This window comes from Leishmania major, chromosome 27 (genome assembly GCF_000002725.2).
Source record: "Leishmania major strain Friedlin complete genome, chromosome 27".
Taxonomy (NCBI): Eukaryota; Euglenozoa; class Kinetoplastea; order Trypanosomatida; family Trypanosomatidae; genus Leishmania; species Leishmania major.
In genome coordinates this window covers 569552-584484 of record NC_007268.2, presented here as the reverse complement: position 1 = coordinate 584484, position 14933 = coordinate 569552, and the positions used below count along the sequence as shown (strand labels likewise).

The 14933-nt window shown below is 59.3% G+C and overlaps 4 protein-coding genes across 4 annotated transcripts; all 4 read right to left on the bottom strand.

Annotated features, from left to right (window-relative positions):
• Nucleotides 1-1199: 1199 nt before the first annotated feature.
• LMJF_27_1400 (conserved hypothetical protein) lies at nucleotides 1200-1634 on the bottom strand (the record flags this gene model as incomplete). The annotated part of the gene is made up of 1 exon (XM_003721902.1): nucleotides 1200-1634. One exon carries the CDS (start codon nucleotides 1632-1634, stop codon nucleotides 1200-1202), a length of 435 nt encoding a protein of 144 aa, XP_003721950.1.
• Nucleotides 1635-2967: 1333 nt separating this feature from the next.
• Nucleotides 2968-3939, bottom strand: LMJF_27_1390 (putative 60S acidic ribosomal subunit protein; the record flags this gene model as incomplete). The annotated part of the gene is made up of 1 exon (XM_003721901.1): nucleotides 2968-3939. The coding sequence occupies one exon, from the start codon at nucleotides 3937-3939 to the stop codon at nucleotides 2968-2970; it is 972 nt and encodes a 323-aa protein (XP_003721949.1).
• A 1427-nt stretch (nucleotides 3940-5366) lies between these two features.
• On the bottom strand, nucleotides 5367-6338 carry LMJF_27_1380 (putative 60S acidic ribosomal subunit protein; the record flags this gene model as incomplete). The annotated part of the gene is made up of 1 exon (XM_003721900.1): nucleotides 5367-6338. One exon carries the CDS (start codon nucleotides 6336-6338, stop codon nucleotides 5367-5369), a length of 972 nt encoding a protein of 323 aa, XP_003721948.1.
• A 2002-nt stretch (nucleotides 6339-8340) lies between these two features.
• LMJF_27_1370 (putative protein kinase) lies at nucleotides 8341-12897 on the bottom strand (the record flags this gene model as incomplete). Its single annotated transcript, XM_003721899.1, has 1 exon — nucleotides 8341-12897. The coding sequence occupies one exon, from the start codon at nucleotides 12895-12897 to the stop codon at nucleotides 8341-8343; it is 4557 nt and encodes a 1518-aa protein (XP_003721947.1).
• Nucleotides 12898-14933: the final 2036 nt, after the last annotated feature.

Below are 14933 nucleotides of genomic sequence, written 5' to 3'. Positions count from 1 at the left end.
TCGAGGGGGAGAGCGGAGCTGCGCAAGCGACATGGATGGTGGAGCACACCGTAAAAAGCAGTCGAGACAACGATCAGGGGCCGATAAATAATACGAAGAGATGACAAGCAGAGAGACCGTGCATTGGCCAGCATGTTTAGCATACAAAAACACAAAACGGCTGTGCAAGTCAACCGACAACAGCACACATGCACGCAAGAATTCAGCGGCGGTACTCTCACTGGCGGCGGAGCGGGGCGCCCCCCCACCCCCCCCCCACACAGATGGTCTCTCGTTACATTGGCAGGTGCAATGCAACACAGGTGCCCTCGAGGGGATCTGCTCATCTGCACAGAGAGCGAGGTGCCCGACATCACCACAGGACGTGGTGTCTGGCGAGTGTCGCGCTGCGCGCCTCCCCCATCGCCAAGCAAGATAGCCGATGCGAGAGAAAGAGGCTCACCGAGCAAATGCTGCGACCAGCGCAGGTCGTGGACACGGGCGGGGGAGTGGGGGGGGGGAGGGGGTGCAACTTTGTGGTGCGTGCGCGTCTGCGTGTGGAGTCCCGCTGTCGCCATTCTTCTTGTTGTTCTGCAGCAGCCCCTTCGTGCACGTCCCCGATTCCGATAAGCGAGCCTTTCCCGAAATTTTCGGTCACCACCACTCACGGGCCGTCTTCTCTCCCTCGGAGAAAGACCCTTTCCCTCGCAGGCCGCTGCAGCCCGCCATCCGCCGCGCACAAGCACATAAGGCGCGACACATAAAACTAAAGGGCAAGAAGGGGCTTGAGGTCAAGAGATGGGAGCAGAGGCGAAGAGTGCACAGCCGCTACGTGGGTCACGACACCGACTCCATTCTCACTCACCGTGCTCGAGCACTCAGTATAACAAGGCGCGTTCACGGACTCACAGAACCACCTCAGGTGCTGCCGTGGAGCGGGAGTAGAATTGCTCGCGATGAGTCCGCAAGAGTGTCCGACAGGAGGAGGATCGAATCGGTCGGTAGAATTCGCAGGCTGAGTCAATTCAGAAGCAGCAGAAGAGGCAATCGCGCCCACGAGTCCGAGGAAGGGGAGAAGAACGGAGAACACGGGAGCTTCACCTTCTGTGTGCAGCAGCTGAGCCTCAGTCACATAACCGCCCCCCCCCTCCTCCCCACCACACATTCCCTCTTATTTCGTCATTCGTACACACACACACACACGTATATGCACCCCTCTCCTACTTGGAGGGCTCGGTGCTGCCGCGGCTCGCCTCCTCCCTTGTCACCTCATCCAACACCAGACGCACCAAATTACGAATGATGAGGCCGACATCGTTGTAGTTCGCCAAGTGCGTCAGCACCTGGCACTTCACGGCATTGGGACGCACGCTGTTGCACAGCTCATTCACTTTTCGGTACTCCTCCGGCTGCGATCCCTTGAGGAACGCGATGACGTAAATGTCTTGCGGCTTCATCTGAAACAGGTCTTGCAGTGAGCCGTAGAGGGCATCGCGGTGAGAACCGTTTTGCAGCACCTGAATCGGCTTCACGGAGAGCTGGCAATGCCCCTCCACAGCGACCGCATCACGCTCCAGGTGCTCCACCAGCGCATCCGCCGCGCCGCCGCACTCCGGGTCGTCGTACGTTAGCAGCACTGTAAGCACTCGCGACATGCGCGACGCCAGAGACCGCGTACTAAAAAGGTTGAAAAAGCGTCTAAACAATCAAGACAGAAAGAGGGCGTCACCGAATAACACAGGCTGTGCGGTGATGAGTCGCCAACGGACAATCTATGCTGGATGAGATGTAGGTGTGCGTGTCCCTGTGCTGACCAATGTAATGGAACAAGGGGTGCGGGGGTCACAGGGAGTAAAGGAGGGTATGTGATATGCGCGTCGAGGCACCACGCAACCGATATTTGCACCTCACAGAGGGAGGAAGCAGCGTCACAAGACGGCGCACGTGATGAGCTGGGTGAAGTGGCAGCGGCGAACAATGATGTTCATGGACGCACCGTTCAAGACCACGAGTAGGTCAGAGGGAAGGCACGTCGCAGAGGGCTGCGGCAGAGTGCCAATGCATGCAGCATCGTTGAGTGGAAATCACCACAGCGAGTGAGGCAGAGGCGTGCCGTGTATTACGGATGGGAGCAGAGAAACAAACAAAACAGAATGTCAACAAAGCAAGAGGATGAGAAGGGAGAAGAAAGCGGTAGACACATCATTTTCTATGCGGCAAGCCATAGAGGCATGTGCACAGGGTAGCATCTTGAACACGGTCTGCGAGAGAGAGCCTTGCTTCGACACGCGGGAGACCACGTACGAGCGTACGGACACACACACACACACACCTGGTGCCTGTTAGCCCTTCCTACCCTTGCACCGTCCCATCATCAGCTCTCTCTTACGTGCACGTCACGGCAGCACATCGACAGAGAGAGGCGGAGAATGGACTACGGTGCATTGAGTGAGCAGCCGCGACATAATGCACGCTTTTGTGAAGGAGGAGGAAGGGTGAGGAAGGGCCAACGCGGGCGACGTGCGTACCCCATCAGCAGCCGCACCAGCGCGGGTCAGCGGAGGTAAAAAGAAGCACATCGCGCAGTTGGGCAACACTAGCACACCGCCATCCCCCTCCCACACGCGCACACGTGCACCTCCCTCGCTGTCAACTCGTGAGGCGCGTGCGGCACGTACAGGTGCACCCGAGGGTCCGCTGCAGAAGGGTTTGCTCACCACGTCGGCTTGCTCGTTGTCAGTTTCCTCCGTGAAGATGTGTCGCGTGTCTGCTGTCGTCGTCTTCGTTTTTGTCGACCGTAAATGAGAACTGAGCGATCGCCGCAGCGGCGCACGGCGATCAAAACAGAAAAATGAAAGAAGAAACGAAGAACACAGAGAGAAAGGGAGAGAGTCGCTTCCTGATCATCCAAGGGCATCACACGCTCGCCGCTGTCCACCCTGCGAACACACACAATTCGACGGTGCTGAGTGGGAGATGGCGAGTCGCTTAGAAGAGACCGCCCATGCCGAAGTCGTCCTCGTCGCTTTCCTCCGGCTCCTCCTTGGCAGCGGCGCTAGGGGCGGCCGGCGCGGCAGCGGCGGGCTCCGCAGCAGCCGAGCAAGAGCCGGCCAGCAGGCCGTTGATCGCGGCCTCACGCAGCTCCTTGCCGTTGTGCTCCTCGAACTCGTACGAGGTCGCCACAGAGACAGCCAGCAGGTTCTTGAAGGCGTCCACCAGCATCGGGCCAATCGTCGAAGGCGTCGGGATGCCAGCACCCAGCGCCATCGCCGCAACATTGCTCAGGCCGTCCATCAGCATCTTCTCCACCATGTCCTCCGTCATCATCAGGTCCTCGCGGGTGAACAGCACACCGCGGTCCCACACGGACAGCACATTCACTTGGTAGTAGAACGGGCTGATGTTCAGCTTTTGCAGCAGCGTCGCTGTCGAGTTGTCCACCTTGTCGCCGACGCTCAGCACCTTCTTCTCCGTCACGATCTCCACCATACCCTTGGCAATCTTCGTCGCAATGTTCAGCGCCTGGAAGAAGGACGTCTGGGTCGGCTCCATGCCGGTGCTGCCAGCAGGCACAATCACGTCGCATGGGGAAATCGCTCCGACACGCGCCGGAGCCTTCACGCGGTGCGCGTCAAGCACAGACGTGATCTCCTGGACAGCGTTGTTCGTGAAGATGAGGCCGGTGTTGCCGCTCAGCAGGTTGTACTCCTCACACTGATCGTTGAAGTGCTTCGCCTCGGCGCTTGCGTCCTTGGCTTGCGCGCGCTTCTCCACGATCTTCGCCTGCAGCGTCTTCTTGCCCATCATGAACTCGGCCTTGCCGCGCAGCGCACGGCGCACATCGTGCACCTGCTGCGAGCGGACGTTGTCCATGCCCACGAACAGCACGCAGCTGTACTTGGTCAGGCAGTCGACGAGGCGCTCCTCGTACTCGCGCTTGGCAGTGGTGATAGACGGCATCTTGTGAGACTTGCAATAGCCTTGGCTATCTGTCGTGGGGTCGGGGAAGGTGTTTTTTGTGTGCCGAAGGTGTGCGCCGGGTTGTGGCACGGACAATGCATATGTAAGGGAGTGAGTGGGATATTAGGTACGCGGAATATGCGAGGCGAGCCGTCGTGTTTCGTTCACGAAGAAGAGAGAATAAACGTGAGAGAGACGGACCGAGAGAAAGTTGACAAAGGGGTGGGGGAAGCTGTCTTTACACAGGGCACACAGCATGCACGCGGTAACTCCGCGGAGAAGGTGGGGAGGGGCCGGGGGTCGCGCACGCTCGGTAAGCGGCTCATAATGAGAAAGCATCACCGAAGACAGTGTGCGCCACCCTGTGCTCCACACACAACACTGAAAACGTGCGCGGTGCCCACTGGCACACACGACGTGTCGTCTACTCACAACCTCAGCAGCTACTCGCTTACCGCCCCCACCCGTGCCCCTTCCTCCCTTCGTGCTGGAGGAACGCAGCGCGGGCAGCAGTGAAGGTGGTGCTTGAGGATATGGCCTTGGCTCATCAGTCACCTGGAGCAGCAAGACACTTGCGACCTTCCAGGAGCGTGGAACCTACCCGACCGCGATCCGGTGCCGATGCACGCATGTTTGCATGCACCTACTCACACCGAAGCGCCCTCAAAGACAGCACACCTTCGTGCGACACGAGGGAGAGGTGATGATGAGTGCCGACGACGACGATAGGTGCTGTGCGACGGAAAGAAAGGCAACCCTGTGCTCACCGCCACACGCCCGCGACTCGACCGGACGTCGTTGCAGGGGGGGGGGTCCACCTGTGTTCGAGCAGCAGTGCGACCATCCATCAGACAGCAACCCATGCGCAGTTGCCACAACGGCGTTGCGCCGCCACCGGCCCCCATTGCAACGGCATCACTCATGCTGCGTTTCCGCGTTTGTTGTGCTGTTTTTTTTTGTTTTGAGTGGAGACGCCAAATGAAGAGTAAAACACCGAAACAACAAAAAAAAAGACAAAGAAAGAAAGCGAAGAGTCCCCCTCCCCCTCCTCCCTTCACAGCGGTACACTGAGGGCGCACGCGCGCCTCTGCTTCGCGCGGCGGACGTTGCTGTTGCGCCGGACGGATGCTGCGCATGAGTCTTTCCGAGTGTGTGTGTGTGTGTGTGTCTGTTTAAGTGGTCTCACGCACACACACATACACACACACACACACACTCCTCTTTCCTCACAAGCTTACCCACTGCCATCCAGAGAGACTTCCTTCGATGCTTCACGGACTGCGCATGCGAGCGCGTAGAGCAAAGGGCTAGGTGAGGTGGGTGTAATGCGACGACACATACCCGCCAGAGTCAGCCAACACTGCCAGGAGAAGCAGAGCGAGAGCACCTCGAGCGCACCACAAGGAGGCTAAGAGATGGCGAGTCGCTTAGAAGAGACCGCCCATGCCGAAGTCGTCCTCGTCGCTTTCCTCCGGCTCCTCCTTGGCAGCGGCGCTAGGGGCGGCCGGCGCGGCAGCGGCGGGCTCCGCAGCAGCCGAGCAAGAGCCGGCCAGCAGGCCGTTGATCGCGGCCTCACGCAGCTCCTTGCCGTTGTGCTCCTCGAACTCGTACGAGGTCGCCACAGAGACAGCCAGCAGGTTCTTGAAGGCGTCCACCAGCATCGGGCCAATCGTCGAAGGCGTCGGGATGCCAGCACCCAGCGCCATCGCCGCAACATTGCTCAGGCCGTCCATCAGCATCTTCTCCACCATGTCCTCCGTCATCATCAGGTCCTCGCGGGTGAACAGCACACCGCGGTCCCACACGGACAGCACATTCACTTGGTAGTAGAACGGGCTGATGTTCAGCTTTTGCAGCAGCGTCGCTGTCGAGTTGTCCACCTTGTCGCCGACGCTCAGCACCTTCTTCTCCGTCACGATCTCCACCATACCCTTGGCAATCTTCGTCGCAATGTTCAGCGCCTGGAAGAAGGACGTCTGGGTCGGCTCCATGCCGGTGCTGCCAGCAGGCACAATCACGTCGCATGGGGAAATCGCTCCGACACGCGCCGGAGCCTTCACGCGGTGCGCGTCAAGCACAGACGTGATCTCCTGGACAGCGTTGTTCGTGAAGATGAGGCCGGTGTTGCCGCTCAGCAGGTTGTACTCCTCACACTGATCGTTGAAGTGCTTCGCCTCGGCGCTTGCGTCCTTGGCTTGCGCGCGCTTCTCCACGATCTTCGCCTGCAGCGTCTTCTTGCCCATCATGAACTCGGCCTTGCCGCGCAGCGCACGGCGCACATCGTGCACCTGCTGCGAGCGGACGTTGTCCATGCCCACGAACAGCACGCAGCTGTACTTGGTCAGGCAGTCGACGAGGCGCTCCTCGTACTCGCGCTTGGCAGTGGTGATAGACGGCATCGTTGCTAAAGGGAACTGCAAAGCAGCAGTGGAGGGCGTGAAGCAAGGATTTGTGGGTGCGTATGTTGTAGGTGTTGGGCGCACAACGAAGGTTGCCAAACCCCGAGAAAATAGAAAGGGAGCAAGTAAAAAGCAGCCAAGGTAGGTAGGGGAGAGAGCAGAAAGCAGAGAGCAGAGAAGAGGGGTGCAGAGTCTCAATTGAAGGCACGTACGGATACATGCGCGCTCGTGTGTGTATGTGTGTGTGTGCGTGCGTGCGTGTATGCGTGAAGTGCACACAATAAGGTAGACCGGTTCCTAAACCAAAAAGGGGGTACGCGGACATCCCCGCAGCCATTCTTCGGAGACAGCGAGACCGCCCACGCGCGCCTGAAATTTTTTCTTTCGTCGTATGAGGGCTCCCCACTCTATTAGGATACAAGCGTGTAAAACAAAGCGCAACGCACGAGAGAGGAAAAACAACGCAATGCATTCACATGCCCCCAAACGGCGAACAACAACAACCACAAAAAGAAACACATTAGAGGCGGGGCCACAGAGATTGTTGGGTGCTATCACCGGTGTGCCCACCGCGTCTGCTCACACAAACAGACACATACCCCAAGCCTGCCCATTTGCCCTGGTCTACCGTGGTGCCGACGGTACGCTGCTCACGTTGTTACTGAGTATGTGGTGTATACCCCTCTCTTTTCGTGTGTCTTAGGCAAAGCTCGGGAAGCAAGGCGGAAAGGCTAAACACAGACACACACAGACACACACACACACACACACGCATAAGCCGAGAAGAAGGATGAGGGGAAGGGGGAAGAAGGAAAGAGAGAGGGAACACTAGTAACCACGAGACGGTAAACACCCATACACATGCATACAGGCGCACCGGCGTTCAAGTGTCAGACACGCAGACAGTACACATACACAGAGATCGACAAGGACATCAGTATATGGGATAAGCAAGCGCAAGCCGCTAGAAAGCGAGTCAGCGACGTGCGCGCACACATACACACGAAATACAAGTATTCGACCTCAGGTCGGCGGGGTAGAGGTGGTGTGTGTGTGGGGGGGGGGGGAGGGGGAGAAGGCATCAAAACAGACGGCCTAAGAGCGGGCAAACACACGCAGAGACAAAGAGGCAACGGAAGCAACACTTTGAAGGGGGAGACAAGGACTGATGAACAGTGCGCATTTCGAGGTAGCGGGCAGAGAGACAATGAAACTAGCAAATACGGGGGAACAAGGCGGGAGGGGAGGGGACAGAGATGGGGAGAGGAGACGCCGCTGTCGGGCGGCGAGGGGGGAGGGGAACGGCGCAGGGTACGGACAGAGGGACGGAAGAGGTGCACAAGCAACTGTAGCAGGTGAGGCAACCAAAGCGGGAGGAAGACAAAACGAGGAGGAGGTAGGGGGGCACCACACAAGGTGTACGACCGGGTGCGTGAGTACCCGGTCAGAGAAACAACGTGGAAGAGCAGGAGAGAACGAGATGCGTGGAGTCTATGGGAGATGTGGAAAGAATACAGCACGGGAAAGAAAGGTTGCAAAGGACGCGAGAATCGGCTATTCTTGAGGAAGCCACCGACCTGCCCCGCTCCCTGCCATCGCCTATGCTGCAAAGCCATCTCACTCCTTTCCGCTGTCTGTCTGCCGGTCCTGTTTCTCCGATCTCCGCTTCACCACCACCCCTCCACCGCCTCACACATGGCCTAAGTTGCCCCCCCCCCTCCCTCTCTCTCGCTCTCGTCACCAAGACGAGGGAGAAGGATGAGGCGGTGACAAAACGGATGACGGCGTAGAGCGGAGGGGATAGAGAGGGAGGCGGTGCTGGGCGGGGGGGGGTGTATAACACAAGGAAGGGGTGGCGATGTCCATTTCGTCTCATCGCATGCATCGATACCAAGGGACACGGTCAGTCACATGCACACGGCGGCACTCCTGCTTCCTGCACCTCTCACCCGCTGTCGCTGTTGCTCCCACGCCCGACGCCGCCAACACAGAGGCAAAAACTCTACTTGCTCCTCAGATTACGAAAAATGCCGAGACCCCATAGCTTGCGCTTTGCCGGCTGCTGCGCAGCGATCACCGTCTCCGTCGCCGACAACCCCCTCGATTCACAGTGTGAGAGCGACTCCGTTTCGGCGGTGCACTCGGAGTCCAGATCGTCGCCGTGATTGTGACTCAAATGGTGAAGGCGATGGTAATCGTGATGGCCTTCACCTCTGCGAACGGCGCTATTGGTGGCCGTCGGCAACGCTTTGGAGCTGTGCCGGCCTATGTCTGGCGACGAGGAGGACAAGGCGTGACGTCGATCGCTGCTGGTCCCCCAGTCCAACATCTCCTGCAGCTCCTTCTGTGCCATGGAAAGCTCCTTGGGCAGATGGCCGGACGCACCTGTTCGCCAGGTGGCGCTGCTGACGTCAAGTCTACCCGAGCCAGCCGTGTACCACTCGATCGGGCAGGTAACGATGTCGGAGGGTGCGGATGAAGTTGCGGTCGTCGTAGCCAGCTGCTGCGGTGGAGTCTGGCGGTGCGGCCCCCCAACCGTAAGCGGCGGGGTGCGGGAGCTGCTGCTGCGCTCAGTGAAAACAACGCCACAGACGGTGCTGTTCTGAGTAGCGGCAGAGCTGGAAAGGGGAGGCGGGGTCTCCGCACTCGCGGAGGTGTGCGGCGAGGGAGGAGAAGAGCCAACCGGCTGCCGAATCGTAGTGGCCACCCCGACGGGTCCTCCAGGCTTGCGCGGCGCGCGTGCAACACCGCCAGCCGCCTTCGCGACAACGCCGCTGTAAGGCGATTTGCCGAAGGACGTGTCGCCTCGGGAGCGTCTCGCATCGCGTGGGAGCTCCCTCCTCATGACCTCTCTATGGCGCGTCGGCGGCGAAACCGGGCAGGGGCGCTGCTGCTGCTGTTGCTGCTGCTGTTGTTGTGGCGGGTACGAGGAAACAAGAGGGGGAGGAAGCGCTACACCGTGAGGCGGCCGCTGAAACGGTGGGCCGGCTTCCAAGCCTCGCGTACTTGACGAAGGACTGGTTGCGTAGAGTGAGATGGATGTGTCCCACGATCCGACGTGTGCGCTGGTGAGTGATGTCGCCGCAAGGGCTGCACTCGAGCTTGCGTCGGAGCCGGGGAATCGGCTACGACAAGCCGACAACGCAGACGCAGAGGGTGCTGTGGGATCCTTTACTCGCGCTGCACATGCCGTCTCGTGCTGCGGCACCTCCCTGTCGGTGTTCTGCAGCTCCTCTGCGCTCTCAGTGGCGGTCGAGGCGCGTGCAGACTGATCGCGCCACGTAGTCCCGAGCGAGTGGTGACGAGGACCACCAACAGAACCGCTGCTGACCTCGACATACCCGTCGCTGCCGCTGAGAGTACTCAAGTCACTCTCGACATCAACGTGATCGCTCCTCTCTCCCTCCTCAGCAAATCTGCCGCCGTCGCTGCCGTCGCCGCCGCCGTTGTTGCTGGTGTCGCTGCCGCTGCTCATGCTGGCTGTGAGGGAAGTGTCCTCGTCGCTGCTCCGGTACATCATGTTTAGCCTCCGCCGCCGCTCCGTCAAGCGGCGCTCCTCGTCAGTGTACGCCTCGCGTGCCTGGGTGATAATCTCCGTGATCATCTGCGTGTACTCGTTCTCATCCTCCTCCACACTGGCGGACTTGAAAGACGTAGTGTGGCAGCGATCGGTCGACGCAGCCGTCTCTGGAATGGCCGGTGGGGATCCACCGAGGAAGCTATGATTTGGGCCTACGTTGTCCCCCGCCTTTCCAGCATCGCCGCCATCGTCGTCGTCATCCTCGTCCACGGCCTGCAAGCTGAAGCCAATATTCACGCTGCGGGTGTAGTGATCAAGCTGGGGGCCCGATGCGCTCTTCGAATGCGAATTTAGCGACCGTAAAAGGGCATCTGCATCGGGGTCCGAAATGGGCCCGTGTCCGCTGCTGTGCATTCCTTGTGGCGGTAGAGACACACCTGCAAAGCCTTGCACCGGAGGGCTCATTTGCATGTCCTTGGCAACGCCGCCTACCTCATCGCCCTCGCCACAGTACTGCTGCCGGTCTTGCTGGTGCGCCGCGGCGTCTAGCGCACTGCTACGGTTCACTTGCCGGACGGCTCGCTTCACGGCCGACTGCCGCGCGCTCGCCCCGTAGGACGACAGCAGCTCGTCTTCTTCTGAATCCTCCATCAGGTCCACGTCGAAGAAGGGGTGCTGCAACAGCTCCGCCACGGTGGCTCGCTCCCCTGGATCGATCCGCAGGCAGCGCCGCAGGAAATCCTGCGCCTCGGGAGAAAGATCGGCCGGGATGGCGGGTGGCGACTTGGCGCAGGCCAACGCGTACACAACACCTTGCAGGGTCATGCCGGGGGGGAAGTTCCACGGCACCCCGGTGTCGTTTGCCATCTCCAGGCACAGGCAGCCAAAGGCCCAGACATCGGACTTCTCCGTGGCTGGCTCGCCTCGGCACACCTCCGGAGCCATCCACAGCGGAGTGCCACCGCCACTCAGCGTTGTCGTGGCTTGGTTCAGGTTGCCACTACAGCCGAAGTCGACAATCTTCGCGCACCCGCTCTCGTCGAGCAGCACGTTGGCGCCTTTGATGTCGCGGTGCAAGATACCGTTGGTGTGGAGGTGAGAAAGGCCGAGAAGCACCATGTACGCATAGCGCTGGAAGACCGACTCGCGGAACCGCCCCACCGACTTGCGCAGGGAGTTGATGCTGCCACCGCTAATGTATTCCATTATGATGTAGTAGTGATGCGCACTGTAGCGCGACCCGAGGTAGCGGACGCAATTCGGATGTGGGGGGATGCTGCTCATGGCGCGCACCTCGCGGTCGATCGCTTTCAAGTTGGCGTTCTCGAGCTTCAGCTTCTTCACAGCCGCGAGGGAGCCATCGGACAGGATCGCCTGGTAGACAGTGCCGAAGCCGCCGGAGCCGACGGCGCGCCCGCGCTGGAAGGAAATGGTGCGAGGGGTGACGGCGCCGCTACGATCGCTGTGACGCGGGGTACGACCGCCGCCGCCACTCGAGCTGGCGTTCATTCCATTGAGTCGGCTCATGCTGCTGCCAGCGGCGGTGGCGCTCGTAGGCGACACGTTGATATGCAGCAAGCTGGGACTACCTATCGCCTGCACGAGCACTGGCGAGGCTGAGGACATGCAGCTGGGGCTCACAGGGGACGCCCTGTCGCGCGCTGAGCGGTGAAAGCGGTCGCTGTTGGCGCCGCTCCCAACACTCTGAGACCCATCTGCCGCGCCGATTACGTTGCGCTCTGGGGGGGAGAACTCGCCGATGGATGCCGAGAAACGCCGCGGCATTTGCTGCTCGCCTTCCAGAGGGAAGCTGGCACCTTGCAGCATCCCTGTCGCCGAGTGGCAACCGACGTCTCCAGCCGCGCTTGGAGGAGTGCTTCTGTGGTGGCTGCTTTTCCCGCTGAGCTGCTGCTCGTACGCCCATCTATCCGGGGTCTTGTCCGCGCTACCAGGATCCATCAATCGGTCTGCACCAGTGCTGCAGAACGAGGTGCCAGCCTCGCGCGCTGCCGGGTTGCTGCTCCCTTGCACGCGGCCAAGGCTCGGCAGCAACTGCCGGCTGGAGTGGTCGAGGATAGAGCCGTCGTGTTCGCCCAGTGCCTCGTCGTCGCCATCCTCTTCCGAGGCGCTGGGGGTGTACTGCGTCCAGGTGAAGTCCGACTGAAGCCGAAAGCTGTCTTGACGTGCCGGCTGCCGATGCTGCTCTACCTCATCACGTTGTGCCGTGCAGAAAGACGAGGAGGCCGCCGCAGCTGCCGGTGCAGAGGTGCGGCCAAACGCCGTTGATACGTGAGCAGAGCCGCTCTCGCCGCAGCTCTCACCCGCACGAAACCCACGCGGACTTCCAGCATACAATGAGCTTCCCTGCGAGGGGCTCGCTGGTCTAGATACACCTTTGGCTACGATGCTACCGCCGGCGCCTGTGCCGACGCCGGAGGCTGAACTAGCTATGGGAAGATCATCAACGGGCCAGTGAGGCGACGTCTGCGAGGTTGCCGTCGGCGTCGTGTTATTTGATTCTCTCCGTCCGTCGCGGCACCCGCCAACGCCAACGGCAGAGCTGTGCGAGAGCCCAGTGCTGACGCTGAGTCCTGCTTCTATCAAGTTGGAAGGGGCCACCTCGCGACCATGGCTGCCCGTCGGGCGGGCTAACCCTGACGGCTTGTGACTGTGCACGTGCGAGTACGACGTAGCGGGCGACGACAACGTTGTCGATGTCGTGGACTCGAGCAGCGGCGGCGTGACGTCCTCTGTGACGGAGCTACGCGAAGGGTGACGGTGGTGGTTGTTGACCTTTGTGGTGAACACTGCCGCCCTGGGGGACCTACCGCTGCCCTCGCCTGATACCGTATTGCCGTGCGTGCTGGAGGAGCTGGCGCTCTTGGAGCATGCCTCCAAGTGCTTCAGGAACCACGTCCGACTCTTGCAATGTCTGTGGCACCGAGGGCACTCGAAGAAGTCGTCACGTGAGAAGGCAGCAGCAACGCTAGTGGTATCAGGGAAGGCAGACGAGTGAGCGTCAGCTGGTGAAGAACTCATACGATCTCCGACCTACGCGTCGGTATCGTCGCAGAACACGTAATAAGGAAAGAAAGCTTGTGCACGTGATGTTGGGTTGGATAAGAGGGAGTGTCGGTGCGCGACGACACGCAAAGCCCATCACAGCCCAAGGAGGGAGCACGACTAATCACAGTGCACGCAGGGTCGAGGCAGCCAACGGTGGCACACACATAAACCCACAGCCACACCCAGAGAAACAGATACACCGACAGGGACACACACGCAGACAGGCAGGGTCAAGTATGCAACAAGCACGAGACAGAGAGAGAGAACGAAGAACAGAGAGGAACACAAAAAAAAAAACAGAAAAAAAGTTTAAAGAGGGAGAACGAGCGAGTGTGTGTGTGTGTGTGTGTGTGTGTGTGTGTGTGATGTGGAGAGGGAGGGGAGGAAGGGCAACGAAGATCCCAGGCACGCACAACGACAAGAAGAAAAAACGCAGAGGGCGCTCTCTTTTCGTCGTCCTGTGAGGAACATACGCACCACCACCACCACCACGACCACCGCCAACACCAAAAGAAACGAACACGCCAACAAAAGGTGAAGGGGGAGAGGTAAAAATAACAAAGAAAACCGGTGCACGAGTGACGAAGTGTCTACACAGAGATACTGATGAAGCACAGACACACACAATAGCGAAAAAAAAAATAGAGCTCGAGGCTACCTTTATATATATATATATGTGTGTGTGTGTTCTCTTTCCTTTTTGTTTTTGTGCTGTGCCGTCGTCGTTTCGTGGGAGGGGAGTGCGCTGAGGAAAAGGAAAGAAGGCCGGGCACGAGGCTAACAGGATCGACGTTGCTGCGCCTTGATAAGAGATGGGCAAAGGGAAGAACTCGAGATGGCAGGCACACCTCTCGAAGACCAGGTCACGCACGCGCTGGTGCTGAGAGGAGACGGTGGGGTGCCCTGTGAGGCGCGCAGGGAGGGAGAGAGAGGGGGGGGTAGGTGGCAAGACGTTAAGCGGTGAACTGCCAGGGTATGGTAGTTGAGGGGAGGGGAAAACGTGCTTTCACCTTACGCAGCACATATGCAATGGCAAATGGGCAGAAAAGGGAGAACTCAAGAGAGAAGCAACAAAAAAAAAGGAGGAAAGGAAAAGACAAACATACAGGCCCAGAGAAAGGTGACGCGCAACACTTCACAACTACGCCTCACCGACACGCACGCAAACACGCGGAAACACAACGAACAACAGCAGAAACTACGCAGCACCACGACCCGCTTGGCTTGGCTGTCCCTATCCTGCTCGCCGCTCCCCTCCCCCAGAAGAAGAGCAGAGAGAGAGAGAGAGAGAAAAAAGGAGGAGAGGCCGTACACAACTGCGAAGCAGCGTCGTCGTCGGAGGAGGATGAAGCCGCCACGGAACGCACGCTTTCGCCTCCCGTTCCCAAGCACCTTTGATCAAAACTTACAGAGACACAAGAAAACGGAAAAGTGTGTGTGTGTGTGTATGTGTGTGTGTGTGTGTGACAGGCAAAAAAAAAAGAGATTCCTGAGACGGAACCGACAACAGCAACACAAGAAGAGAACAAGGCTCGGAAGCAGAAGGGGGGCCCGAGACAAACAAACAAAAAAAGGGAGGACGTGGTTGGGGGGCAGACAAATACGACGAAGGGGCAGTGCAGCGCTAAATAATGCTATCCTAGGAACGCCTCCTTCGTCGTCTTATGCTTGTGTGTCCGTGTGTATGATCCCCGCGAAATAAAGAGACGGCGTGACGAAGCAGCTCGGTGAGTGCACACAGCGAAGGATGCGCGTGTGGGTTGGAGTGCGTGTGAGATAAGTGAGTGTATGCGACTGATTCAGCCGAGCGTGTGCACAATCGTAGCGACTATGCCACTCTAAAGTCGCGATGTGGGGTGTGTGATCGGGGCAGTCGGTGACGTGGGGAGGAGAAAAGAGAAGAGTTCTCGAAGGGGACGCCCGAGAGAGAAAGGGGGAGGGGGCTGCGAAACAGCAGCAGCATCTGCCAGTGCTACTGGTGCCTGCTGCGTCAACAACAAAGACGGAAG